Below are 27,581 nucleotides of genomic sequence, written 5' to 3'. Positions count from 1 at the left end.
CTCAAGAGGTAGTTTGTTTATTTGTGGTCTAAGTTAACATCAAACATCTGAGCACCTCAGCCAATAGTGAACCCCAGTGTGGCACAGTGAATGCGTTACACCAAATTCTGCTAAATACACAGTAGGTTATCTCCTGGATTAATAAAGTAAAAAGGCAGCCATTTTCCTCTAGATTGCTCTGTAGACAGAAAACAGCAAAGGTACAAGCAGGAAAAGTATTATCTTGATCTGCTTACAAAAGCAGAAGGCATTACTGTCACTTTTACTGCATTTAATACTTATTTTTAGAAACACACTTCTCTCTCCTGGGAAATCATAAAACTGCTCTCAAAAGGCAGTGGAAATTAAGGGAGAAAAAAATCTTAAATTATGAGATTATGACTCAAACATTTTATTACTGAGTCTGGGCAATTCATTTCAAGTTACTTCTACAGGATATTCAATGGTACATCTTATTGAAATTCTAACCTGAAGACTGCTTTTACAATTACGATTTTTTCTTTCAAAGATTCACAAAATTATAGTTTGATCCTCCTCCAGTACAACTGGGGTTTGAGCTGCAATTATTTAATATTTTCAATAGTTTCAGTTCTTTTCCTTAAAGAATTTGCCTTCCCTATTTTTAAGCTTAGTTGATCTGCCTAATGGTGGATTTAACAAAGCAGGACATACAAATCTAGTCATGAAAACCCGTTTCTTAATCGAGACAAAGCGCTTGGAAAGAAAAAACATTTCTGGAGATGCTAAAATATTTCAGATTCTGCTAAAACACAAACAATATAATTTCCCCTTGAATATTTTAAAGGGGTTAATTTTTTTCCCATAGAGCATTGCAGCTTCTGGTATCAGTACAGCTTCCATAGAGAACAGATGTGGGAGCAACCTGAGTGTGTTTAGAAATTTTGGACACCGTTTACCTTGAAAGGTGAACCTCAGATTTCCCAAAAATCTGGGAAAGCTACTGAAGGTTTTACTCTGCTTGTTGAGTGAAACCCTCAGTTACAGCTATCAGAGTCCTAGGAATAAACCTTTCCATCCATTGCTGTCATCTTAAACCACAGAGTTTATGCTCACACTAACAGAAGCAGCATTTGAACATCAAAATCTGTCAAGTTCTGACCACCACAGCTCACCTCAGTCATAAATTAGTAGCTGTTTTGTATTCACACACAACAAAAGGAAAGCAGCTTCCAACTGGGAAGCCTGGTTTCAGAAGCTGTCAGTAGCAACAGATGCTGAAAAAGTCACTACCAGAAGAGAGGAAAGTTGCTTCTTTAGAAAGAGACCTACTGGATTGCTTGCTTAAGGGCAAAGTTCAAATAAACGTAGAATTACTCCTGTGCCTTTATTTCCTAAGACTTACATCTATGTAGACTCCAAGGCCAGAGCTCAGGGCCTCCTCATCCAGGGATCTAAATAAATTAGATGGAAATTCTTGCTAAAAGGCTTACCTGACTAATCTGCCAGGCAGTGTAAGGGCCTTCCCATTCACGTGTATTGGAAGCAATTACAGATGCTCATTAATAGAAGACATTTCTCTTTGCCTGTTTTTAGAGAAAGAACTGGATATCCACACTGAGTGTGCCAGAATTTGAGTCAAAATGAGTCAGTCACCTCAAGCCTGCAGACATCAGTTATCCCAAATCTGAGCTACTCCTTCAGCAGCAGAGAATAAAATTCCTTGATCCTAACTGTCAGACAGACGAGAAGGTCTTATTGATACAAGGCTAGAGCAGCAAGGAAACCGAAGCCCTGTTTTAATAAAGCTTCAGAATTGTCTTTAAGTGGACAATTTTGCACCTTGTCAAGCCTCTAAAGGGGTCAACACCAGAGAACCTGACATCCAGAACATCACTCCCCTGCTCTTATACACTGCTTTGGTTAAGATGTTAGACTTGAGCCCTTTCTACAAGGAAAACTACTCCTATCTTTAAATTCACCAAAATTAATGATTTGGCATACTGAAGACTGCAAACTAGCTCGAGGGAAGGAAACACTCTGTGAAAGCTTTTGTTGCCACTCTAAATCAGCAAACTGAGTAGGCAAAAAATGGAGGGAAAGATTCAACAACTCAAACCACATGCCCTGTTCAGGACTTTTTTGTTCTGCATTAAATAAGCCTGATTAGGCCAGTGTCATTACTGAAGTCTGACTGCTTCTCTTCTAGTCAGTGTAAAGAACAATCCTGGTTTTGTATACTTTTTGAGACACCAAAGTGTTTTAGCAACCCTAAATATTACTGACACAACTTAAGCCTTTGAAACCATTTATCCTTATCTCATACCCAAGCACCTCTTAATGGAAGTCAAAGGCAGTAGAGTTTAAAAAAAAACCTGAAAAAAAAGTTATGTGCACACCAGGCATTCGGTGAGATTTCACAGAATCACACCTGCACGCGTGAGGTAATTTGTGCTGTCACTCTCTGTACTCAGATCTATTCAGGGGGGTTCATTCTGCCTCCCTCCAACACCCTTAGAGCTGCAGTGCTGGGGCCAGTGCCTTGTTTACATGGGCTAAGAACTGCCAAAACATCGCTCCCAAAAGAGCAGCACTCAGAGAACACTTGGATGCAGTCAAGAGGGGCAGCCAGCTTTACTTCCAGATGTTTACTGCCAACAGCTTGGGCTTACAGAAATCAAACTACCAAAAGCCCCCTAAATAAACAACCAACCACTGTATTGATACTAAATCAACTTAGAAGTACACAGCGAGGTTGTTCATAAAAGGATTTGTTTTACAGTCCCATATCAGTCATACATTTTTCTGCATTATCTCTCAACATGCCAGAACAGGTAGTTTCCTAACCTATTTCTAAAAACAAGTATAGTTTTGTGAAGATTAGGACTGAGGAAAAAATTACCTTTCATGCTCCTACTCCACATTCATAATACCCCTCTAATATGTAGCTAACAAGAATTTAACAGGTATCAGAAGTTTAAATAGCTTTGCTATAGCTATGAGAGGAAACTAATTTCACATTTACATGGGGAAAATGCATCCTTGCAGAATAATGGTTTCAGTACAGTGCAAATTTTCTTACCTGCAAACCCCACAGAATACGCCATGTTCAGCTCATGTAGAATTTCCAGAGGGAAAGAGTATTTGTTGGATGTTAGTTCAGCAAGTAACCTCACTGCCCCAGCTAATCTATGGACATCCTCTCCTTTCTAATCCGCAGAAACCTAACCTTAGAACTACTCATTACCAGGGAGAAGAGAACAAATCCCCTTAACCCTTTTCTTGCATAAAAAAACTGCTTTACATCGTCTCTCACCTAAATAGCTTCTTATTCTCATCAACTTTCCCAGTCAATAGGGTGCTCATCACTTGGGGTCTGTCTGCAGCTACTGTGCCTGTGACTGCAGTGAGAATCTGCAACACCAGAGTGTTGATCTTCTGTGGCTGGTTACCGGATTTCTGCTGCAGCACAGAAAATACCTGGCTTTCCATTAAAGAGAAAAAAAAAGAAGAGAAAAAAGTATTTACCCTGAAGCAATCCAGCTGGAAAGGTCCTGCAGGTTAACTCATTTCTTTGTTAGTTACAGCAATACACAAATCAAAGCTGGTCTGTACTGACTTCCTAACGCATCCCAGCCCAGATCGGCTGTAAAGTGGAATCTGTGTCAGAAGCACATTTAATCCAGGGATTCTCTTCAGCTAATAACTGAGCTATATATCAGAAGGACCAAAAATAATCCAGCCCAGACTGTCTGCTTCCCTAACTCGGCCAAGCTAAATTCATACGTGACACCACTACTTTTTCTAAGAGATTGAGTGTACACATACAAACCTCTCTCTGTGTTTATGTATGTAAAGGCAGATGGGCTTTGGGCTTTGTAGTTCTCAGCTTTGCACCATTCATAGCCAATGAAGTTACACCATTAAAAGTTGCTACATATTTGTAGCTACACCTTGTTCTTGAAAAGCAGAAATGATACAGAAGAATTTCCCATTTCTAGTTATATTTTTGGTTTAAGGCACAAAATCAATCTGAGACTTCATATGAAGCAAAACATAATATTAAAATCCTTTCTTCTGAAATATCCAAATACAGAAAATGCTAATTCAAAGTAGTTACAGGGGAAAAAACTAATCACAAATCTGTTTTTCATGGTCACACTCCCACAAAAGGCAAAATAAATCCTGAATTCAGATCTTCTGCAGATGAAAATTGCCATTGATTTACTCAGCTGTTCAGCATAGCCCCATTTTAAAGGGCAGTTCTGTTCCTACAGGCTTCAGTTAATTTTTTTTTTACATGGAGTTACAAGAGATGATTGCATGGAAAGGTTGCATCTAGTGCAAGATGAAGTGTTTGAATTCTGCTTTATCCTTCATTATGCTCTTCACCTCTAGTTGCGTCTTCCCCCTTTTCAAGTTAGCTTTTTACAGCTTCCCTTTTATTCATATTATTGCTCTCTCTTGAATTATTCAGTATAATTTAAAAAAAAAGATAAAGCCAACACTAAGTTGTTTGTAAACATGAAGTCCTCTCTCTATACTTTCTCATAACTGTAGTCTGTTGCAATTTAACAGTAGTTTTAAATAGCATCAGTCCAGAATGATGACTCTTTCCCCTTCTCTGATAAAACTAGAAATAATTTTGAAAAGACCAATTACTTTTCCTTTATTATGAAAACTGCTACACTGCAGCTGTTGTTCAACACAACAGTATTTTGGCATATGGGTTCTTTCCATTTAGATGCCAATATACAAGCCACGACCACTACTTCAGGCTATGTTAAGCATTATCTATGGAGTCTAACATAACTTAAGCTGTTATAACATTCTGTAATCTACATTTGCCCTCCATTTTTTAAATTTTTTTGAGTCAGTCCTGGCACCTACAAAATACTCTAGTTACCCACCAGTGTTATTGGTATAAGTGAAGTTAGCCATGAGCCACAGAACACACACACACTCAGAGATTCCCTTCCTCAGGGAAAGGACTTCTCTCAGCCTCCCAGGTGAAGTGTCCCAGCAGGTGTGATCAGGATCGCGCTAAGGGACTGCAGGGACCTTTCCCAAAGTGGAACACCTTGTCATCAGTGCCAGGAGAGACAGCCCAGCGTGTCCTGCTCCGAGTGGGAAGCATGGAAGCACTGAAGCTCTGCCTCAGAGGCAGCTCTGGCTCGGCACAGGCAGAACCAGGAGCCACAGCAGAGTTCCAAACCTGCTGGAGCAGCCATCCCAACGCAGCCTGTGGGGTAAACTGCCCAGGAGCTTCCCTCAGTGGGAAGAGCTTGGCATTGGTGCCAGGAGTTTGCTTCTAAGGCAACAGCTCTGCGTGCTAAGCCCTCCTTCCCAGGAAGGGACCAGACATCACCTACTGCTGAGGGGACTGAGAGAGGAGCCTGGTGGGCACCTGGTGTTAATCAAGGCCAACCCAGCACATCTGTCCAAGAGCACACCCTTCACCCTTCTCACCTCTCCATCAGCCCACAAGGGCTGACAGAGACAGCATTTGTCCTCAAGGTAAGCAAACTAAACACTGCACAGCATTTCATTCAGTGCCAAAATCTGAAGTGGTCAGTGCTTTTTATTTATTTCATAAACAGAAAGAAAGGTAGATGCCTGTATATTTACAATTCCAGTAAATAGGGAAGTCCATAACAGTGTGATTATTTCCACAACAGCACAGGAATACTGCATTCAGCAATGCTGTTCAACACAGACACCTCAAAACCGTTATCACCAAACACACTATAGGTACCCATTATAAATACTAACATATTTCTATTTTCTTAAATAAACAAACATACAGCTTAATTCAGGAAGACCAAATGATTCTGTGGTGCAATTCATTCCCTTTAAACATTTCTGCTGACAAACCAGGAATAATAAAAACAAACCCACTGCTTTGGAAGCCATGCAGTCCAGACTCACATGTGTTCTATGGAGATGCCATGCCTTTGTGCAGCACTGTTAATTTAAAAGGAGTAAATTATCTTTCTGTTAGAATAGGGAAGTATTTCTTCTTGGTAGGTACTTGACAAACCAAGTCTTTGACTTCATCATCACTTCACAGAAAGCTTCTGGCTGCAGTTTTTGAATCTTAGAACTGAGAGTTCAGAAGAAACGACTGAATATTTTCATCTGTAGCAGCAGAACTATAACCAAGTATTTTCTAAGGGCCATTTCAGGAAAGAAGTGGTTATGAGTGAAGCTCCACTGAGCAGATTATCCCACAGAGGCAGGTTGTCAGTGATGGTCTAGGTAAGCTTTTCGTGTTGAATCTGGTAGTAACATGCCTGAATTAAAACAAAGTTCAGATTAGCACAAGTGCCAGTTCACAGCAAAGCATCACACAAAAAAAGGTGGATTTTTTTTCTATGCAGGAAAATGGAGGACAAGGCTCTCTACAAGCAGTGATGCTACAGTGGGACTCAACACATGAGAGCCTTCTGATATGTAAGCTAGCAAAATGAGCAACAGGAGACTAAGTTACAAATTACATCCAACACCTAATCAAGCAAGATAGCATGATTTGGGACTCCATACTTTCACAGCTCCCAGCTATGCCAAGATGAAAGTATATTTTTGGTTACAAGTCTCTCTTTGCCCTTTGACAGAAGGACTCAAAAATAGAAAATAATTTTTACAGGACAAGGGTGCAGGAATGAAGCATTTCAAAAGCACTCAGAGTGAAAAGCAAAGGTTTCCATCACCCTGACTGCCTACTGAGAGTTATTCACTTCATGCTGGTTCAAATATGCACTGGGTCAGGTCAGCCAGGATCAGAAACTTTATATTAATGTCTCAGACAACATTTGCACTCATGGCAAAGTAGATTCTACTTTGGCTTCCACCATGTAGGTTCTTTAGTAAATTTGAACTGATGCAAACCTTCCTTTTTTGCAACATTATGAAACTGATAGGCCTTAAAAAAAAAAATCCTCTGGACTCGACTATTTTGAGTTTGCACAGACAGAAAATACAATCATGAGAAGCTAACACTTCAGTTTAAGATTTTTTACTTAGGTTTGAGATTAACAGCCTCCCTCCAAAACAACACCACTAAAAGGCTCCACACTGCTGAATTGTCCCAAGATCCATGTGATAAACAGTTTTGAGGTACCAAAACAATGTATTTCCATTATGAATGTCTTAGTGTATAACAGGATATTCTTCCAAACACACTCTCTTCCTTTTCCCATACTTAAAAAGAAAAGAATACTAAATAAAATGTGGAGAGTGACAGAGTGGGGTTTTTTCCCTCTAAAACTGTATTCTTGGGAAGTCTTGATGTAATGTTAGACTTAAACTTTAATGGAATGGCTAATCTCCAAAGAAGCACTTCATTTCAATTTTTATACAGAGAGTAAGGCTTGTTAAGTTGCAGGGGAATGACAGGTGAGCATTTAGAACACTCCAACAGTAACCAATATTTGAGCAATCCACATTTGCACATTACACCATTTTTCTTAGAGGTACCTGCAATTAGGAGGTTAGCCAAAGCTTTTCATTAAATTTCCTTGCCTATCCTAGTAAAAAATTTAAATTAAAAAAGTCAAAGAACTTATAGCCTAATGTTCATATAATTGTCCTAAGCTGCTCTTCATTGCTAAAAGCTGAGTATTTCCAAAGAAAGCCTTTAATAACTCTGAATAATTTTCATACCTTCAAGGTAGTGAACATGATGCCTTGCTCCCCATGCTGGAGATAGGGATCCATCAGGTCTTCAATTAAGTGCACCTCAGATCCCAGATTCCTTATCCTGCCACATGTGAGAGTGGGAAAGTGAACATGGGAACACAAGTTGCCAGTATAATGTTTCTTAATTCTGAATTCAGGGCCTTTTCACAATAAAGACTGTTCAAGACTTTTTCAGACCAAAGCAAACAGTCAAATTGGAGAATTTATAGTTACAAAAAGCCAGTAACTAATCCTACAACAAGCAGCAGGAGTGTTTAACACCAAAGTCCTTGTCCTGCCTATGCTCACTTATGACTGATGCCACTCTTGGTGCCTACCTGGCTCGTAGCACCACATAGAGAAAAACAGGAAATAAGTCATCCATGGACCACAGAAAATCTTCCTGAAGGGTCTCAAGTACACTCTGGGAGATCTCTTCAAAAGTCTGCTGGATCACCTTCAGCTTGTCAGCTGGGGTAAATGTGGTACTATTTGGAGAGCAAAAGCAAACCGTGATAACAGCAAGCAGTGAGAGATCTGCATCTAAATTAGGAAGGGTTTGCTGGCCAGCATGGCCCTCCCTGTGCCAATGGAGGTCAGTCAGACATTGACACTGCAGCAGCCAGGGCTGCCAAGGCTGCACAGAACCCAGGTTACAAGCACCACACCAAGGCACACTACTGCAAGGGAGACTCTCTTCACACTTTTATGGTGTTTTAATAGTGAAAGGGGCAAAATTCCTTTCTAAAATATTCCTAATTTCTTAAATTCTTGCACAACAGACACAGAAAAGCCTCCCATGCTCAGGTCACTTGACCACAGCTGTCTGGAAATTCACATGTGTATTTGATAGACATCCTTATGCCTTTGATTCTAAACGGGGCCCTAGACACTGCTTTCAGCCATGTTTATGAGGCAATACTTCATTCCCCAGCAGGAGAAATTGCATCTTTACTTAGAATTGGAAAACGTCTTAGTGACTTCTCTTACAAAGGTGAACAAAAAAGGGTGACAAGTAAAGGATCCCAGTCAAGTAAACCAGATACTACTATAGCAGGAACAGTGAAACACTGGAAGACAAATGACAAAGAATTACCTGATTTGCTGTAAACATTCAACAGCAGAGGCAAAGCAGGCATCTTTTGTGTTTGATGATACCTGTGTAATCATGGTAAGATTTATCAGGCAGGTTCAGCACCCCCACTGTTCAGTGTTGAGCCTCTTTCAACAAGATAATGATTAAGAATGTAAACTATACACTTTTTCCAATCAGAAAGTATATAATGATATAACTCTCTTAATTAAGCAGCTTGAAAATCTCCTTGCTAGACTTTCATTCTCACATTTCCATAACTGGAGACCAAGCAAAGGTCTCTTGAATTCATTACCAAGTCAGTCAGTGAGTGCCAGAGCTGGTCTGATGGCCACTGTAAGAAATCACAGCGTGGCTGGGGCTGGAAGGGACCTCTGGAGATAGAGTCCAGTGTCCCTGCTAAGTCATTCCCATGGCATTTAAACAGTAGGCAAACTTAAGGGAAATATAATAACATGGCATATCTTAAGCAAAAAGCCTGGCCAAAAATTCTTTGATCACTTTGATGATTTCAGTTCCCTGAAAGAAACACTGGGCAAAACATGTAAACAAGACCCAATGAACATACCTTTCTACTCTCTCCAAGGATGGACACAGTTCCTGGCCAAAATTTCCTGCAAGAAACCCAACATAGTCCACTGAGGAAACATAGTCTTAAAGTATTTTTTGCATTACAGGAATGAAGTCATCATGTTCTGAGACACAACAGCCCTTCCTACAGGATCAACTACACCTCCCACAGGTACCCAGGAAACTGTAATTTGAAATGTCTCACTCTGATTTTGGAGCAACGTCAATCTTACCTCCTCCTTCCCATCCCTTCCACCTCCTTGTTTTGAAAGAGGGAAGGTCTGACTCGCTCTCAACCCTTCTAATTAGCTTGAAGACATGTCTAGATGCATTTAAATCAGAGAAAATAATTTAGACAGCCGGGGCTTTGTTTTAGTTGCTTTACCTAATAACATGCCATAACCTGTTCCATTTGTTTTGTTGTAGCATACTCACGCTTGCACTCCAAGAAAGCTGAGAAGAGCCGTATCGGTTTGTTTGTTCAGGCGCAGAACGCATTCCCAGTAAATGTCCTCCTCCCGCTCGTTGTCCAGGGCATACAGCATAAACAGAGGGGGATAGAGGCGTGGCAGTAACACAGGGAGCAGCAAGCCAAAACTGGTTACCACGTAGCTGCAACAAAAAAAACAGAAGGGGTGGCTTGCAAAGGAAGACATAAAAAACCTAATTAGCTATAAAAATGGAATGAAAATCATTGGAACAAATTTTCATGTATCATGAGCCTATTCTACGAGGGATAAGAGTAAAAAAATAAGTACAAATCCATCAAATAGCAACTCTGATAAGATTATAAATTACCTCCAGTGCTCTTATCTGAAATGCTCTTATCTGAAGCCCAGGCCCAAGCCTTAACTTGCTTACCCGTAACAGACAAAAGCAAATTTTAAGTAAAGAACCACTGCATGGACAAGCATGAAATGCTTATGGCAACCATAACCTGGAAGTTTGCTTATCAGAATCTGTCATCAGAACCCATGGGGAAGAAAAACCACTGCTTAGATCCATCAGTTGAATATTATTTATCTTTCTTCCCCCAAAGAAGAAAAAAAAATTGCAACAAATAAAATAAAGGCTTTGTTAGTTTTTATTTGGTTTTCCTTTATGTACCCTGGCTCAGGAGATTCTGATCTGGAATCAGATTTCCCGCTGCAAAAAGATCGCCTTCCTTTTGGCTCCGTTGTCAGAAATGGAATTGTGCTGCCCTCTTCCGGGAGATCAGGAAACAAGAACCTAAAAGGCAACACATGAAACAGCATTTGAGGTCACATCAACACGTTTCCACAGATCTCAGCACTAAGGCAAGACTGGAGAGAAAAAAGACAGCAAAAATAATATATGGTGGGTTAAGACAGCACAGGTAACACACACAGAGCACCAGCTCCCTGGAGGAAAACTTAGGAATGCCAACCCCTCCAAGGACACCTTTCCTACATGAACATCACTTCCCTCCAGACAAGGCTTCTAATTGGAATTTGGAGTATTCTGCTTTAAGATTGGCAGGACACAACTAAAGCTCTAATTATTCTCAAGCATCTAAGCCAGCTCTTCATAGGAAGAATGTTCATCCATTGCTAAGAACTTTATGGAATGCACTGGGATTCCCTATCCTCACTAGTGTTCTATACCCTTTGAACACTGTCTTTGCAAAACACTGATATTCACAGACACTAAACTGCAAATCCATACTCCAGGTGAGCTGCTTACAGCCACATTTTGAAGTACAATGTAGGATGTAACTCACCTACAGTGTAAAGAGTTTAGTTTTTCCATTTTTGACAAAATATTCAAGACTCCTTAGAAAGATAGGAAAATACAGGCAGCCCCCAAAATTAAGTAACAATGCCTTTGAACTGTACAACACTAGACAGCTGCAGTACATGGGGCAGCTTTAATGAATTCAGCAGCAGTTTGACTGGGAAATGAGTCTCACTACCTGACCAGCTGGAAGATGCGTTTGAGGTAGGACTTGATCTCCCTTACAGCCTCCTGCAGCAGTCGTCGATTTGCTCCTACTCCAACATAGGTCATTCTGTAGACAGCCACCAGTGTTTCCACCAGCTTGCCCAAGGGATGGAGAGGAGTATCACAAGCCTGAGACAATGAATATTAATTGGCCAGTCAGATAGGTCAGTGGCAGACAAGTTTAAAAAAATTGAATCCAAAACAGATGGGTGAGAGATTCAACCACAGGCCTTCAAAAAAATATTACAAATATCTCAAAAATGAGCTATATTTAACAAACTGCCATTTGGATTATAAAATTTCTGTGTTGGCTAAACACAGTTTATAGGAGTCAAGACGGTACAAGAACTTGTGCTACTACTTGGACTAGTCATCTGTCCAGTACTCTTAAAATCAACATGCAAAAATTAGCAAGTATTTCAAGATGCTTTGCTGGGATCCAACATTAAAGAATGAAAACAGTAACTGAACAGAAAGTGACTTGAAGACAGCATTCATTAGGTAGTCAAAGATTTTAGTCTTAGTTGTGGACTTCAATCTATTAAGTGATGAGCATGCATGAACTATGGATTACAAGAGTGCAAATATGGAAGTAATTAGGAAAGCTATTACAAAGTGAGCTTGTCATGCCTTGCCATGCCTTGTTATGTGAGCATTTCAGTCACAATACCTTTATCAAATATTTTTTAATATTTTCATATTTTTCCAGAGTGAAGGCACCAATGTGTTGTGGAATGAACTCCAAACTCTCCAGTGTCTGAGTATGTGAGCGGCTCAGTAATTCCGGGCTGCAGTTTAGAAAGACAGACATTGTACAGGTTGAGACACATAATGGGGAAAAACCCCTGACATGAACAACTCAACTAGTAATAAACATCTGCATGTCCCTGAAAGGGTTTGTAGTGCAGAGCACTAAGGTTACGATTTCACTTGAGATTTGCTGTTGTTTTAACTAAAACTTCACAGAGTTTCAAGTTTAGAGCTGAGTGCAATTCCAGTTTCCTTCTCCATCCTCTTTTGCTTGCTGACACATTCTCAAGGAGCCAACCTGTCTTTGTGCTGCCGTCGGTTGGTGGTCAGAGCCACCGCAATGTTGTCCCAAGCCTTCCATCTGTCCCCCTGGCCAGGGCTCTCACAACCAAGCTGGTTCCAGCATTCTTCAAATACTGCCTTCCATTTCTCATCAGGGGGCACTGCCAGGATCCCAAGTTTCCGCCTAATAAAATGACCAGTGGGTCTGTTAAAATCAAATAGCAATGGAACAGCACATTCAGCTTGAAAAGCACCCATGGCTAATGGCAATCTCATCTCTCACACTGTTTTACCAAAAGCTGAGAAATTTAACAGACTCTACTGTGAACCAAGTTTTATAACTTAGAATAAAGTTAGAGCCTACTATTAATACCTACATTAGAGGACAGCTCTGAACCTTGTTCGTTTTACTCTTTCTTGCAGCCTTCCAGGAAATGGTACAAAGGGCTGGTGCTTATCTTCACCACTGGCATTCATTCAGAAGTCTCAGGACATATTCATGTAGCAGGAATACAGCACAAGTAAGTCCCAAGTATCTCACTGTCCTGGATTGTACAAGTAGCACAGCTACCCACATAAACACCAAGGATGGCTACACAGCTTCTGACCCTGAAGTAGCAGCTACAGATAATTTTGCAGGGCATGTTAGGGATGTGCTGATAGAGAGCAAACCAGCTCAGGCATCCTTTCACTGCCAGACAATGCTCAGGGATCATCTGTAGGCAGAAGAAAACCAAGAGCTCTTCTTCCCATAGATAAAGATATCTCAGACATATAATGAAATTTACAGCTCTGAAAAGCTTTCTCAAAACAAGTAAGTGTTGTCAGGGTTAACAGGTCTATCTTGATTTAAATCAAGTGTCAGAAATTGTCAGACCTTTCATTAATATTTCTTGCAGCCTATTTGAGATGAGAACTAGCAACACAGGTAATTTCCCCATGCTGCCAGTTTCACAAAGCAGAAAAAGTAGGCTCTAAGCCTTTTCAGAAATTATACCTGAAGATTTTCCTTGAAGACAGTCAGAAGAGGATAGATGAAACCCTTATTTCACAAGCCATCCTCAAAAATATGTATATACATTTATTCATAGACTCCCTACTGGGGTAAAAAGCAGACAGCTGCAAAGGCTGCAAGTGTTCAGTTCAGCAGGGAGGCCCTGCTTAACTTGCACGCTGTTGTAGGTGTCAGTGCTGTCTAAAGAAATTACCAGTGAAAGCTTCAGGAAGCCAACTGACAAGTAATCCATGTAAAAATATTAGAGCTGTGTTTCCCATTTTAATCTGAAACTGCAGAGCAGGTTTCCAAGATACTGAATCCCATACAGCAACTGCTAAACCATTACATGCTGCTACCACATACCAGCATCTCACCATCAACTCTTTACTTCGGCTCCTTTTACTCAAAGATGTATCAAATAGAACTTTAACATATTTTGGTATTTTCCTCCAGAAATAATTAAGCAAATTGCCCTAAGGCATCTGCTATACAGAGGGGTTTATGGAAACTTTTCAAAGTGATCTTTGCCAAGGTATTAAAATGCTCTTCTGCAAATCAGCAATATTCTATTTTCTTACACACTGCTTGGAAGAGGTGGAGGATCTAGTCAATTCTGTCCACATATATCCCCACTGGCATTATTAAATGATACACTGAATTCATTAATTTGCTAACAAGGTAACTGGTAAAAGGCAGAGAGGTCTGTGATTAACTTAACCACCTAATGGAACTTAAGTCTTTCTCAGGAGCTCAGAAGTCAGCAGCAGCTGTGAACTCAGGTTCTATCTGTCAGCTCCAACATTAACAAAAAAAATTTTAGTCTGCTACAGCACAGTAGCAGCACATCAGGTGTCCTGTAATTTCAAGCCACTATTTGCATATTCAAGTACATGCTGCTCAGACCATGACATAATTAAAGCAAGAATAACTATAACAGTATGTTTATCTTACTTTATTTCTTGAGCAGCAAGAAAGAGAAAAAAATGTTTTCAAAATGTTTTCACTGTTTCTTTGGATGAAGTATTTTTGACCCAGTCTTTGAAAAAAGATAATTGTTCTGTTCCTAAGTAATACTGAACCATATTTATTATTTAAAATAATAATTATTTATTATTCAACACTCACAGTGCTTTAGGCTTGTCCTTCTCATTCTCATACAAACTAGGTTTGAAGTAGGTTCCTGTGATTTTTATTCCAGATCCCCACTCTCCACTGAAGAGACCTTCAATATAATCTCCATTTGGCAAGGTCAGTGTTCCCTTGAGAAAAGATAATAAAAAAAATTTAACTAAAATCCATTGGGAACCAAATTACAACCTTTTTATTTTCTTAGATGGCTAACAGTTTACAAGTGACAACTGCAATACTCACCTTTCCACTCAGAGTCCAGTTATCTGAAAATTCCCCCTCATAGACTGTATCATCCTCAGAAAGCAGAATTCCAGTCCCCTACAAAAAGAATCATAAAGAACACAAAGCAGTAATTATAACAGAAGGGCAGATCACAGATCCAAAGATGCACTTTAGGAAAACTGTTATTAATTCTTAGCAAATAGTAATTTTTAAGCTCTTTCTGAAGTAGTCCTAGGTGAGAGCAGGGACAGTAAAGGCAATTCTAAAAGCATGGGCAATAGAAGATGAGAAGAACAGAAGGTTTCCACAGCCTAACACACACTCATCTGCCTCAGAGAGCTGCCACACTTGGAGGAGAAGTCCCTAAGCCCAGGGTCCAACTCACCATCATTTTGTTGGTGCTGAAGGCTCCTTCGTAATACAGTCCAAACTGAGTAACCACAACACCATTGCCTTGGCAAAGATCATCTTGCCACATTCCCATATACTTTTCTCCTCTGAAGAAAAATGAAGTGGAAAACAGAGCCTAAATAGTACATCTCTAGTCTTTCTTTGGCTTTACAGCCACATTGACCATTACAGAAATCATCAGAAGAGAGTCATAGAGCACTTGCTTTGGGTCTGTCAGTTTGGATTCACCAGACTCTTTTTGATACAAATACATTAGAGTGAAGTTTCTTTTCCAATTCACGTTTCAAATTGGCCATATCCAAGCAAGCTGATGAGCTGAAACAGTGCTGCAGCCCTGCTAAGCCCACTGCACACCCCAAAGAATTTGAGCAGCTTGTTCTGCCAAAGTTTTTATTTCTTTTACCTAAAGTCTGATGACTCAAACTGAAGAGAATAAAAAAATCAAAAGAAACCAAGCTATTCTTCTTGGGGAATAGGAGGGAGACCTAGAAAGTCATACATGATGTTTTTGAAATATTAAGAGTACAAATATTGTGAAGAAACACATCATATTGTACCAAGTTTCTGGATATCAGCCTAACAAAGGTCATGATATAAAGAAATTTATTATACAACTAAAGATTGCTTACAAATAAACATCAGCCTCTTTCAGACTATTTAAAACACTTATTTTTTCTTTATATAAGTGCACAGTTGTTAGGCTAGAGTTGTTTGAAACTTAGTGCAAGTCCCAAATATTTCCAAACAACCTATTTTTCCAGTTGTTCTGAAAGAGAATGTCACATTTTCCCCATGCAATTAATAAAAAATTAACTTGTCAAGGCCTTTCTTTCTGCTTTTAGAGGGAAACTAGTCATTGATTTGATACAATTCTGCTTGTTATCAAGCATTTTCCTTGAAATGTACCCAGGAAAAACCATAGTAAAGCAGAATAGTATAGTTTATATTAAAGAGAGTAAGCCCAACCATTAAACTAAGCTCAGGGGTGTCTCCCAGCTGACTGGCCCCATAAGGTGGCAGGGAGCTTGTCTGATGGTTCATCCTGCCAACTACAGAGGCCTCTGCTGGGTGAAGGCCCCTTGGAGAGAGATTCTGCATGCTCAGTAACTGGGATGGAAACTCAGAGTCCCACTTGTTCAAACAACTGTTTCACAAAAATGAGAACAGGCAAGAGTGTCTGCAGCGATTCCTTTTTTGTCTGGGCTGCAGAATAAGTGCAGAAAACAAATCCTGAGGACACAAAGATACACAGATTACCTCCCTGAGACCAGAAGCAAAACTCATCAGGACAGCTCACTCATGTTTGAGGAGCACTGGAGTGAAAAGCAAATGCCACACTCCTCCTTCACCATGAACTAACACTGCATTTACAAATTCTGGAGGTGAGAGGATTTGCAAGAAAAGCTGGTATCTATTTGTCCAAGGAGAATAAATGACTAAAGAAAGTATGCAGACACATCTTGGCACTACAGGGTAAGAACAACCTGAGCCAGGCTAGGTGCAAAACCGACATGAGGAGATACCTAGAGATGTTACAACAGCTCTGTTCAGAAAAGCATCTCCCCTTTACACTCCAGACTTTTGCCTGCTTGGCTTTTCAAGTGGGCATTCAGTTAAACCAGTAACAGTTCTTCGGGCATTCACCAAAAGCTCTTTCCAGGAAAACAACCATTAAATTGGTGACAGAAAGATTATATTGATGTGTGCTCAGGGCTCATTTACTGCACATATTTAGTGCAAGTCTGTCTCTGAGACCATCATTTCAGTAATCTGCCCTGAGAGGAAGCATCTTCCCTCCACTACGTTGGCAGAATAAGCCAGTGGAAAACCTGAGCACGAGTTGAAATTCATGAGCACCATTATCTGCCACTGAACAACTCAGTCTCATAGGCCTGAGATGAAAGAATACTCCTCACATGAATTCTTAACACTTTCAGCACATGCACAACACAATGCCTCAATGAGACACCATTCTCAGAGCTAGTTTTCAGGCAGGAGTATGACAGAAAAGCAAGACAGATAAAACCAGTGCAATCCCTCCACCACTCACTCCAGAAGCAGCACCAAAAAGCAGTTCCTAGACCCATTTCTTTATACCATCAACCCAGAAAGCCCAGCAATAAAGAAGAAAAAAAAAGACATGCACTATTCCTGGTACTCACAAATCAAATCCTTTCCTACTCTTTTTGCAATTGCATGTCATAGCTGAGTTTTAAGGATTTGTGGAAGCATTACCTTGTGATATCATCAAAAACTCCATAACCACTCTTCTTGTCCATTATCCACTGTCCAATGAACATACTGGGAGAAGAAGAGGTCAGCTTCCCACTGCGCAGCAGCCCGTGCCCGTGGCGCATGTTGTCCTGAAAGCACCCTTCATACACCTCACCACTAGCATAGCTGGAACAGCAACAACACGGGAACAGGTAAGAGTCCTTCACCTACTGCTCTGCTGGGTGCCTGCTTTGGGAGTTCTTGACTGATTTGTTTTGCTGGGTGTTTCTCCCAAACAGATAAACCCTCTCTTTCCTTCTAGGAATTGCATTACAACCACACCAAACAGCAACTACAGTTCAAGTATGTTTGGGATAAATGTGACCCTTTAATACAAGTCTTTGGATGCTTTATTGTTTTAAAGCCACTCTCTGCCCAACAAGCAAGGCCACTGGAGGTTATATTTATCTCTCAGAATAAAGAATCCTCTCTCATTGCCAGGAGGCAGCAACATTAGAGCAGACATTAATAACTGACCAGTGTACAAGCTGCATTTGTGAGGAAAGCAAAATAAGCCGCACTAACTGTGACCACAAGTCTGCAATGTAAGGAAGCTGCACACAGAGCCTTGGTCAGGGCATCAGCCCTGCTCTCCTGCAGACATGCAGTGCCAGCAACACAAGTGCCACAAGTTACCTGTACACGCCATGCCCACACATTTTGCCTTCCTTCCAGTATCCCACGTAATGGTCCTCTTTATTCAGTGCTTTGTTAGGCACTCTGTATTCCCCATACCTGCCAGGGCAGAGATGGAACACAAGCAGCTGTAACACCACCACATTTCATTAACAGAGCAGATGCACATCACGGAGCCATTCTAAAAACAGAATGCTCTCTCATTTTTGTGCATCTTTAACTACAGCAGTCACAAATGATAGTTTTTATAAGAGAAAGCAAGAATTCCAGCATCACTAGATGGTCAATTTAGTCCATACTGCTCTCTCCTGTTTGACTGTGACATGTTGTAAATACTGCTCTCACAGGCACAATGCAGTGTTTTTCTCAGGCCATGAGTCTTTTCAAATCATAAGCCTTTATTATTTTCTTCAAACCTTGATAATTCAAGTACACTCTATTCCAGGGAAAGATAAGGGCATGTGTTGCTAAGAAAAGATTTTTTCAAAATATGCTAGCTTCCAATTATGCTCAGTGACAAGGAATTATTCACAGTTTCAGTATGCCTGAAAAGAATGAGATACACAACTGTATTTATTGATTTTAATCTCTCGAGGAGATCAAAATCCAGTTCTGAAGGTTCTCCTCAGAGCATGTGCACCCAACATAACACTGCTGTTACCTGCTGAGACTACAACGCGCACGCTGAAACACAAGGCTACACATTTGATAATTTCAGCAATTACAGCTAAATACTAATCCATTTCTTTCTGGCTGGGACTTGTTTGCAGTATTTCCATCTCCAACAACCCTAAAATCTCCAGGATTAGTTACTTAGTAACAAATGACCAAAGCTCTAATCTTGCTTTATAGTTTGACATTATACCAATAGCCAAGAGGAATTTTAAAAAGCTGTCAGCAGTCAGACCCCGTTTCAATTTCCCCTCCAACCCAGTATTTTGAAAATACATCTCAAAGTCAATGAGACTTCTCACATATTTTTATCCTGCCCAATATAGACATGTCTGCTCACAAGATGCATATTAAAATGCCTTTGGAAATAAATTCATGTCTCAGCCTCAACAGTGTTCTAAGCAGATTCTTAGCAATGAAGTCCACAGATTAATTCAAAGCTGTGTAATACATTAAGTTATTTCAAGTGGTTTTATTTGTTTCATCAGATAACATGATAATGTACAGACCTTCCATTCAGCCTGCTTTCAGTCTCCTCTGCACTAGTTATCTTCATCATCAAAATCACATACTCTCATTAGTTTTCACCCAAACCCTGAAGTCTCAATTCAAGATTTTGTCTCTAAACCTCTGCTCTACCAGAAATATAGCAAAGAAAACACTAGAGAAGATGCATCACTATCTTATAAGACAGGTCAGTAAGATTCACTGCAAAGCCTTTAATTAAAAAGGTTTTGTTGTTTTCTCCTACAACAAAAAGTATTTCTTGCCTGGCTCCTCAAGTAGTTAGAATATCTTACCCATCCTCCAACCCAGTCCGGAAAGTCCCAGAGTACATTCGTCCATCTGCCCATTTTAGGATCCCTCTGGAAAAAAATACAAACCCATGCAAATATGTAAGATAATCAGTTCACTTTGCACTTTACAAATACCTTCTGTCAGTGAGCCTACTTATTGTTACAGCAGCCACTTCATGTTGGTTTCAACAGCTCCATTCCAATGCTTTTACCTCCCATGGGGTTTTCCTGAAAGCCACCTCCCATCATAAACAGCATCCTTGAATCGAGGGTCCTTGTAGAAGGTGTATTTGGCACTGCGAGAAATAGGAGGTTCCTGTCTTGGCACATTCCCACCAGCTCCATACAGAATCATGTCAGAAGTCCCTCTAAGGGCCTGATCCACTGCTTGGCTTATTGCCCTCAGCCACTTGGTCTGAAACAGAAAGTGGTTCATGACAGAACTCAGCCAGCACCTGTCTTTGCACCGACTCTCACCTTTACAGCAAGCACAACCATGCTGCTGGCACTGCTCAGCACAGCGCTGTGCCCTCTAACACTGCTACACTCAGGCACCATGTAGAGCCAGCCTGCACACTCAGCTGCAGAAAGATTTCATTATTGGGGAATACTCGGGCAATCCTTCTCCCAGTCTGGTTTCACAGTAGGGGAAAAAGCCTCATCTGTATCACCAAAGCCATGTCAAATTGGTAGAAATGCCCACCTTCTCCTGTGGTGTTGAAGAAACAAGAACAAATTGCTCTTCAGGTGTTGTAATCTTCAACCCGTTCCTACACAGGGGAAAAGTATTTTAATCTGTGAAATTCCATTCTGAAACCCCAAGGTTTCTTAGAGCATTGATATTGTGTTTTCTCTTCCCTACCCCAGCAAGCATTCCCTTTAAGTTAGCAATAAAAAGAAGCAGCAGCAAAGAAGACTTGCTTCCCTCTCAACCACCTTATTTTTTCTGATGTTTACACAACTTTTTTTTTTAAGACATAGAAATACATTTTCTGAAACAAGAAAAAAGAGGCAGACATGGCTGCAATCACTGCATTCCACTCCAAATTCAGACAGTAATTGGTTACAAAATGTTCATCTTCTCTCACAAAAGATCAGACTATTTCAGCATTACAAGCAAGAATACTCACACATTACCAGCTTCTTCTGAAAGAGCTTCTATCCACAGTGTGGACAAGGGAAAGATATGGTGTGTTGAGAACTGTAGGAAAGGAGAAGGGAAACATCACCAGTTACTGATCCATTAACACGACCCCATTTTTTTCCAAATGGTTTATTTTTTTCCCCCTTTGTTTGAGAACTAGGAAAAACTGAGCATTAAGGACCCTTTCCACCACTTTGCTTCAAGAAACAGAAACCATGCCAGCCCCAGGGCAACACAATCAAATGTTAGACACAATGTCGGATTTATTTTTACACTAGAAAAACTTCACTATATGAAAAATATGTAATGTTGTTTGAAGCAGAGAAAAGGTTTTGTTGCTGGCTGCCAGCTGGCTCACCTGAGCATGTACCAGAGCATCGTTGAAGAGGATGAACCAGTTCACAGAGAACCTCCCAGCGTGCTGCAGGGACAAGGCCCGATTGCTGCTCTCACAGATCAAACGCCGCTCCGGCTTGCGCAAGGAGTCCTGCACGTGGGGTCAAAACCAAAATGACACAATCCCACTCCTCACTGACTGTGACTTAAGGTTGGTGCTTTAGCCTTTCACAGTAAAGGCCCAACCTTTCCAAAGTAAAGAGTACTACAGCAACACCAGCTGGAAAAAACAGCAAGTGCAACTGGGACAGCAGCATCAGTAAGAGACACAGGCACTAAGAGCAAGAGATTCAAGCTGCAGATGGACTGGCAATCGTCACCGTACCGTCATTTTCCCAGGAAAGGTCTTCCAGAAGCCAAGGGTGTATTCTGCTTCTTTCATTTTCCTGCTAAGATGGACAGCAAGGTTCTCGTAACATGCACTAGAATCCTGCAGCTTCTGGTATTCTGGAGATGCCTGTAGGGCACAAGGTAAGACAGAGCTGAGGGTGCTGCTGATCCCCTGAACCAACACCACCAACCAAGCTGCAATACAACTGCCCATTTTATTAAATCAGCACTAAGGGCATGACATTTGGTCTGGGTAATAAACAGAGCAGACAGATATTTTCTTGGTCACATGTTCTGTTAGTGTCCTGATAGTTTTTAAAAATCAGAAGGTGGTCCCCAAATGTTACAAGGAGAATGATTAATGCACAATTATATGATCTACTTTCTTGCAGCTTAACAAGCTGTCTCAGAAGTAGTGCTCATAATTGCAGGAACAATACTCTAAATTACTAATTACAATATCAGGCTAAATGTACAAGTAGTTACTGTGCCTGTTTAGTCATCTTTTATTTCAAAACAAACTAATTATACACATCTAAATGGGTGGTAAAAGTCTACCTAATATATATGTAGTGTTTTTTGTCGAGTATTACAGCCAAGGGTAGCTGCAATGATGCCAGATGAAACTGAAAAGCAACAGGAAAACATCTAAACAATATATTTGCAATTAAGCACTCAGGCACACAAATGAGCTCTGGCAGAATAACAAGTTTCTACCTGTCACATGATTTTTGCAGGTGGTGTAAGATTATGCAAATAAATCTACAAGGTCTTCCCTGCAGCAAATCCAAGTTTGAAGCAGCTCCTCTGAAGAATAAACCAGTTTTAATTACCTGGCATTTGCTTCACACAGTTACTTCCAAGCTATAAGTTTCATGTGCTTATTTATTGCACTATAGATAGAAAAACCATCCTACCACTTCAAAACATGTGGCAAGCTTTAGCAAAGTTCTGGCATAATTATGAAGTCGTCCAAATGGCATGAAAAACAGAGCATTCAAAACTTCTACTAGCTGGAGGTTTTCCTCATTCTTCTCAGACAGTTTCTGTAACAGCTCCTGGTTTTTACTCAAGAAGTCCCTAAATGATGGGACCATTGGGAAACAGAGGGACGAGAGAAGAAAAAAGACATTAAGACATCAGTGATGTTTTATGTAAATGAGCCTAGATCACCCTTTTTGAATTATCATAAACCAATAAAAATTATAAGGGCAAATGCACGCTGCTTATTCATCTATTTACAATTTAGTTTGAGGAAGTACAGCAGTAAAGATATGTAGCTAAAACTGCAACACAAGACTTGTTTTTTATTTCTAATTTCATATGCTCAGTCATCAAACTGGCTGAAGGAAATTGACTATGTTTCTTGGAGTGTATCCAATTGCCTTTTTCCTCTTTACCACTTGATGAGGAAAGAACAAACAGGAGGGAAAGACATCCCCATTGCTTTTGGAGTAGTAAGTTTCTAACACTCTTGATTCATGCAAGAAGGCCTGAAAGAATCTTAACTTTGCTCTAGTGCACTTCCCTAAATATACTGAAATGATTTCTTCTCCCTGCTGCTGTTCACGGCAACTGAGCAGCTCTTCCCCTAGCTACAGAAATTACATCCTACCTCAGAGAAAGGCAGGAAATCTGCTCAATCCTCAGTCTGATTTCCAAGAGGGAGAACTAATCTAGTTCAGAGAAGAAGAGGGAAATGATTCTGAAGACAATACATTAGCACACAAACCAGGATTTCCTCATTAAAAGGAAAGCACGCATATTTTTCCCTCTCCTTTGGTGTATGTGTGTGCTCACCAGTGCTGGCACATAAGACAGGTGCACTGAAACACATCCAGCTGGGAAACATTTAAACCACAAGTTGCAAGAATCAGGTGAGGCTGAGAAAGCAGGCCCCAGGGATAGTGAAACAGATCAGAGTTCACAGCAGACTCCCTAAGAATGCTACATGATTAGTGAGATGCCATCTCACACAAACTACTGTACCTTGTCCAAGTCTGCTAGTGGTATTTAAGAACTCTGTTACTGAAGAAGCCTTAGGAATAAAGTCTTCTTTAGAGAGAAGACTGTTTTTCCTAATTTTAAATTTATGCCTCTGGACAGCTTGCTATTTTTAATTTTGAGATCCTCACATGGAGGTTTCTCTGTTGAAAAGCCTCAAACAATAACAGACAACACTCACTACAGCTTGTCTACACTTTTAGAGGACATGCTCAAAAACCTGCCAGCTATGGAGAATTCCATTGAAGCTGGCACTTTTTTAAAGTCAGGACTACATCTAATGCATTCATGCTGCAGACCATCCATAAAAGATGGGCTGACACCATTAACCATTTACTTAAGACAGTACCCCTCAGGGAAGGAGTGGGGGGAAATTCATCATTAGCAGCAAAGACATTCTTAAATTTCCTTTGCAAGAAGCAGGACAAAACTTGCATGACATCTCTTCCCTGAAGTGTTATTTACCTAATGAGACCCTGGTTGCAGTAGGAGAAGCTGTGACACCCAGCAGTGACAATTGATGTGATGAATTCAGCACTGGGTGATTTCAGTACAAATTATAAACAAACTTATACTTGAACTAAGATTTCCTCTAAGTCACCCTAAAAATCCTGACCAATGAAAAAAGATTCGCAGTGTCTCTCAGCAGGGTGATTCTCTATTTAGACTTTGGCACTGATCCTCAGAGGGCAGAATATTCTTCATCCTAGGTACCTGCATTTCCACGAACTTCCAGCACCATAATTTACACTGCACTCAAAGTGCTCCATAAACATTAACTCAATTACTCCTGGTTACAGAATTTGGGAGGAAAGGCAGCAATTCCACAGACAAATTAAAAATTACCCTCAGTATAACAACTTCTTAAAAGCACTAGGGTGAGAGACCCAGTATGATTATTTTATTTCCTAGGCAAAAACTCTACAGAAATGGGAAAAAAGCTTCAGGATCTAGAAACCTCAACTGTACTGTCCCAGGCCTTAAAATACAATTCCTTCCTCACATTTACAGCATCTAGGCATGAAATAGAGCAAAGAAACCTTGAGAGGCAGAGAAGATGCACATGCAGAAATATTATTTCTGCATAATTTTAAAGCACTTCCATAAACTTAAAGAATTCAAATGAAATTAATTCACCTAATCTACTGGAGCTAATTGTCTTTGGTATTTTCCTGACAGCAATGTTTGAAAGAATAAACACTAACACTGAATAATTATGAACAATTAACATCATTTATCTAAAGTTTTAAAAAATCATGATCTGAACTCTGTTTCTTTGAAGGAATTTCCAACAACAAGCTTTTTTTTTCCCCTTTCTCCACCTTCAAGATGAACTAACTGAACTCAGCAGCATTTTAACCTAAATTTTTATCACAGTTAAGAGGAGGTAACTTTCTCTTTATTTGAAGGAAAATGAATTAGTGTACTCAAGTATGCTGAGAGGAAGCCTCTGCATGGTCATTACTATGCACATACACTCTCCATTCTTTATGGCTCTTTGCTAATTGATAAAAATGTCCAAAAAACAGTAAAGGTTTGCTTACATTGCTGGCTTTGCAAGGAGCATAAATCCTCCCATTACGAGGAAGTTTGTTACTGAAGTACAATACCTAATATAGGGAAGAAAAAGAACTTCAATTACAAAATGAAAACATCCCACAAAAGCAACAACTGTTGAAATATCCAGGAGTTTATGATGACATCTGTAATATCTTTTACTACTACAAGTTACACAGTACTTGAGCAACACTTGGCATTCACCTTCCACATGGAGCACGGAACATGCACCACTACACATTTCTGCTGCCATTAGCACAATGCAGAGGGGCTAACTTGAATTTTCATTCTGTTTCTCTCAGATTTGGGCGTGTAGAGAATAAACCACCTGTTTGAACTATTTAGTACTACCAGCTTCTAATTACAGTCAAGATGGAAATTTCATGAGAGGAATTTTCTCTTTTCCTTCTATTCAACATTCTATGACTTCTCCCCAACATCATTAAAGAAACAAAACAAAACCACCTTTCTCCAAAGGAAGAGGTCTCTGCTTAGCCCATTTAACAGATCATACTTGTGTTGCCTGACTGATCCTTGAAAGATACTCATGGTGTAACACCAAGGCTCTGATGCCATACACATAAAAACATATAAGCAATAGGGAGCAAAGAGGGAGAGCAGGAGACAAGCAGTAGTGAGAATAGAGATTAGGTATTTCAGTCTTTGAGGAAGAAAACATGAAAACCTTCTATTCTGAGTAATGAGAACCAATTTTGAAAATCCAGGTTACAAGACAAATTCAAGTTGAAGACTAAGAAAATTGGAAAAAACATATTTAGAATTATGAACAATCTATATGATAAACAAAGATGGAAGCTTCTTTTAGGTGATACAGCATAAGTTCGTCACTGACCTAGCAAAAATGTTCTTGGTTGTGCCTGTGTTCCAAAAAAGTGCAACTAGTTGTCCATTCAAACTGCTACTGCATAACCAAGTTGACAACTACTGCATAACAACTGAAGTTGGTAATCTCAAAATTCTGTTTCCTTAGATATTTTCAGATATCTGGTAACCAAGGCTACATTCAGATACAACACTTTTCAACTTTCTGTTACGCCATTATTTTTCACAAAAAACTGTAAGTATTAAGTATGATGAAACTTCTCTCACATTTAAATAAAATTGTCCAGAAACTAGAAGTTACTGACAGGAAAGACAGAAAACAGGTTGACTGCATTGATCCTCTCTCCCAAATGCATTAAGCCAATAAAAACAATAAGTAGGAAAATCCAGATTTAATTCTCAGTTCTAAAGCAGCTCTGGCTTTTGGGTGACAGGTGTAATGTCAGCTGTTTAGCAGGTATGAGGACAGAAGAATTTTTGTCTGGAAGACAATCTTTAGTTAATGACTATTGAGAAAGCATTTTGTAACCTCAATAAACCCCCAAAGGCAGCTTTATTAGCAGCCTAGCAATGGTAAGTCTTATCACATTATACTACAAGATCCTTAATAAGTGATGAATATTTAGGCTTACAGGCAGCAACCAAAGAAGAGCCTGTAGCCAGAGTTTAACTCAAAGAAAGGTGATGCTGTTCATGTGCTCCACTGGTGAAGACTTGGAAATACATCTCACTACAAAATGAATCCATTTGTGTAAAACTCTCCACACATTTCCAAATCACAACAATGCAACAGTTATATAGCTTTCCTTATGACCTACTTTCCCTTAACTCAGGGCTTGTTGCAGTCAGTAGAATAAGCCTGCAGAGACTCAAGATGAGAGGGAATTGGATACTTGCTCAGTGTAACTATCCAAAAAGAGACTGGAATGCTTCAGAATGGCCAAGCTCCTGGCTTCTTTTACTCCATGAAGAAAGCTACTTAAAGAAGCTCCATGTTGACCAATGAGATAGCACAGCTTGCTGAACCTGCTTGCCATTTCCTGCAACAACTGGATTGCATTTGCATTGCCCAAATTATCTGTAACAGACCAGAAAGCAATTTAGCTTACCTTATGAAAGAGCAGCACCCATTAACAGAGAGAATCTCAACATGGTGCTGTTTAGATGTTTATCAGCACTTTCACCTCATGGATACATTATCCAGAATCAGAAATTCAACAGTTTTAGACTAAATAGCTCAAATAATGAAGGTATTTCAGGTGAAACCATCAGGAAAGTGCAAATATTAACAGAATGAACACTGTCAAAATGCAACTGCCTTTTACCTCTTCATCCAAACAGGGGAGAAAACAAGAGCTTAGTTTTATCTCAAAATTATATTATTAGGTTTAAATTTTGCATAACAGAAACTTGCTGTAGAACATAGGGGAAACAGTATCAAGGCAAAAATTAAAAGAAGGTCTTACCTAAACCTAAAAGAGGTCTAAGAACCTGAGATTTGATCTCGCTCAGTTTGAAATAAAACCTTCTCTCAGTAGCAGCCAACTCATGCAAACTGGCAATATATCCCATTACGTTTTTGTCAACTAAGGCCAGACAGTTGTCACCACCAGCTATCACATTGCTTATGTACCCTATCTGAAAGATGAAAAAGAGAAAAGAAAAAACAGCAGCTTTAATGTTTTTCTTTTTACACTCCAATTTAAAAATAGAGTAATGCAAATAAAGCATATTTTGAAGAGCTAAGTGATAGTAAGTGATAGTAAGCATTAATTACCTTCAGTGACAAACCATTCAATACTGTCTTAATGAAAGAATGACAAAAGCTGAAGATACATTTATAGCCACTGCTGTTCATTTTCCTGACTCTGACAA

General features: G+C 39.9%; 1 protein-coding gene across 3 annotated transcripts in view; it reads right to left on the bottom strand.

Moving 5' to 3' along the window:
* Positions 1-5,501: 5,501 nt before the first annotated feature.
* ALS2 (alsin Rho guanine nucleotide exchange factor ALS2) overlaps positions 5,502-27,581 on the bottom strand; it is a 36,972-nt gene continuing 14,892 nt past the window's right edge. For 2 of the 3 annotated variants that reach the window (XM_059853310.1, XM_059853311.1), the window contains exons 10-34: positions 27,173-27,344; positions 26,604-26,784; positions 24,851-24,916; positions 22,220-22,382; positions 21,298-21,429; positions 20,935-21,063; positions 20,563-20,633; positions 20,136-20,202; positions 19,645-19,847; positions 19,436-19,501; positions 17,964-18,062; positions 17,289-17,453; positions 15,028-15,139; positions 14,661-14,738; positions 14,415-14,548; positions 12,309-12,497; positions 11,931-12,048; positions 11,232-11,389; positions 10,406-10,528; positions 9,734-9,910; positions 9,297-9,342; positions 8,732-8,793; positions 7,974-8,123; positions 7,621-7,717; positions 5,502-6,251 (exon numbers count right to left, since the gene is read on the bottom strand). In XM_059853310.1, the coding sequence (XP_059709293.1) occupies positions 6,213-6,251; positions 7,621-7,717; positions 7,974-8,123; positions 8,732-8,793; positions 9,297-9,342; positions 9,734-9,910; positions 10,406-10,528; positions 11,232-11,389; positions 11,931-12,048; positions 12,309-12,497; positions 14,415-14,548; positions 14,661-14,738; positions 15,028-15,139; positions 17,289-17,453; positions 17,964-18,062; positions 19,436-19,501; positions 19,645-19,847; positions 20,136-20,202; positions 20,563-20,633; positions 20,935-21,063; positions 21,298-21,429; positions 22,220-22,382; positions 24,851-24,916; positions 26,604-26,784; positions 27,173-27,344 (2,997 nt within the window). In that variant the 3' untranslated portion in view covers positions 5,502-6,212. The remainder of the gene's footprint in view (positions 6,252-7,620; positions 7,718-7,973; positions 8,124-8,731; positions 8,794-9,296; positions 9,343-9,733; positions 9,911-10,405; positions 10,529-11,231; positions 11,390-11,930; positions 12,049-12,308; positions 12,498-14,414; positions 14,549-14,660; positions 14,739-15,027; positions 15,140-17,288; positions 17,454-17,963; positions 18,063-19,435; positions 19,502-19,644; positions 19,848-20,135; positions 20,203-20,562; positions 20,634-20,934; positions 21,064-21,297; positions 21,430-22,219; positions 22,383-24,850; positions 24,917-26,603; positions 26,785-27,172; positions 27,345-27,581) is intronic. The other variant, XM_059853312.1, reaches the window with a different exon arrangement.

Source organism: Haemorhous mexicanus, chromosome 8 (genome assembly GCF_027477595.1).
Source record: "Haemorhous mexicanus isolate bHaeMex1 chromosome 8, bHaeMex1.pri, whole genome shotgun sequence".
NCBI lineage: Eukaryota > Metazoa > Chordata > Aves > Passeriformes > Fringillidae > Haemorhous > Haemorhous mexicanus.
Note: the sequence above shows the minus strand (reverse complement) of the source record. Positions and strands in the feature narration are given on the sequence as shown.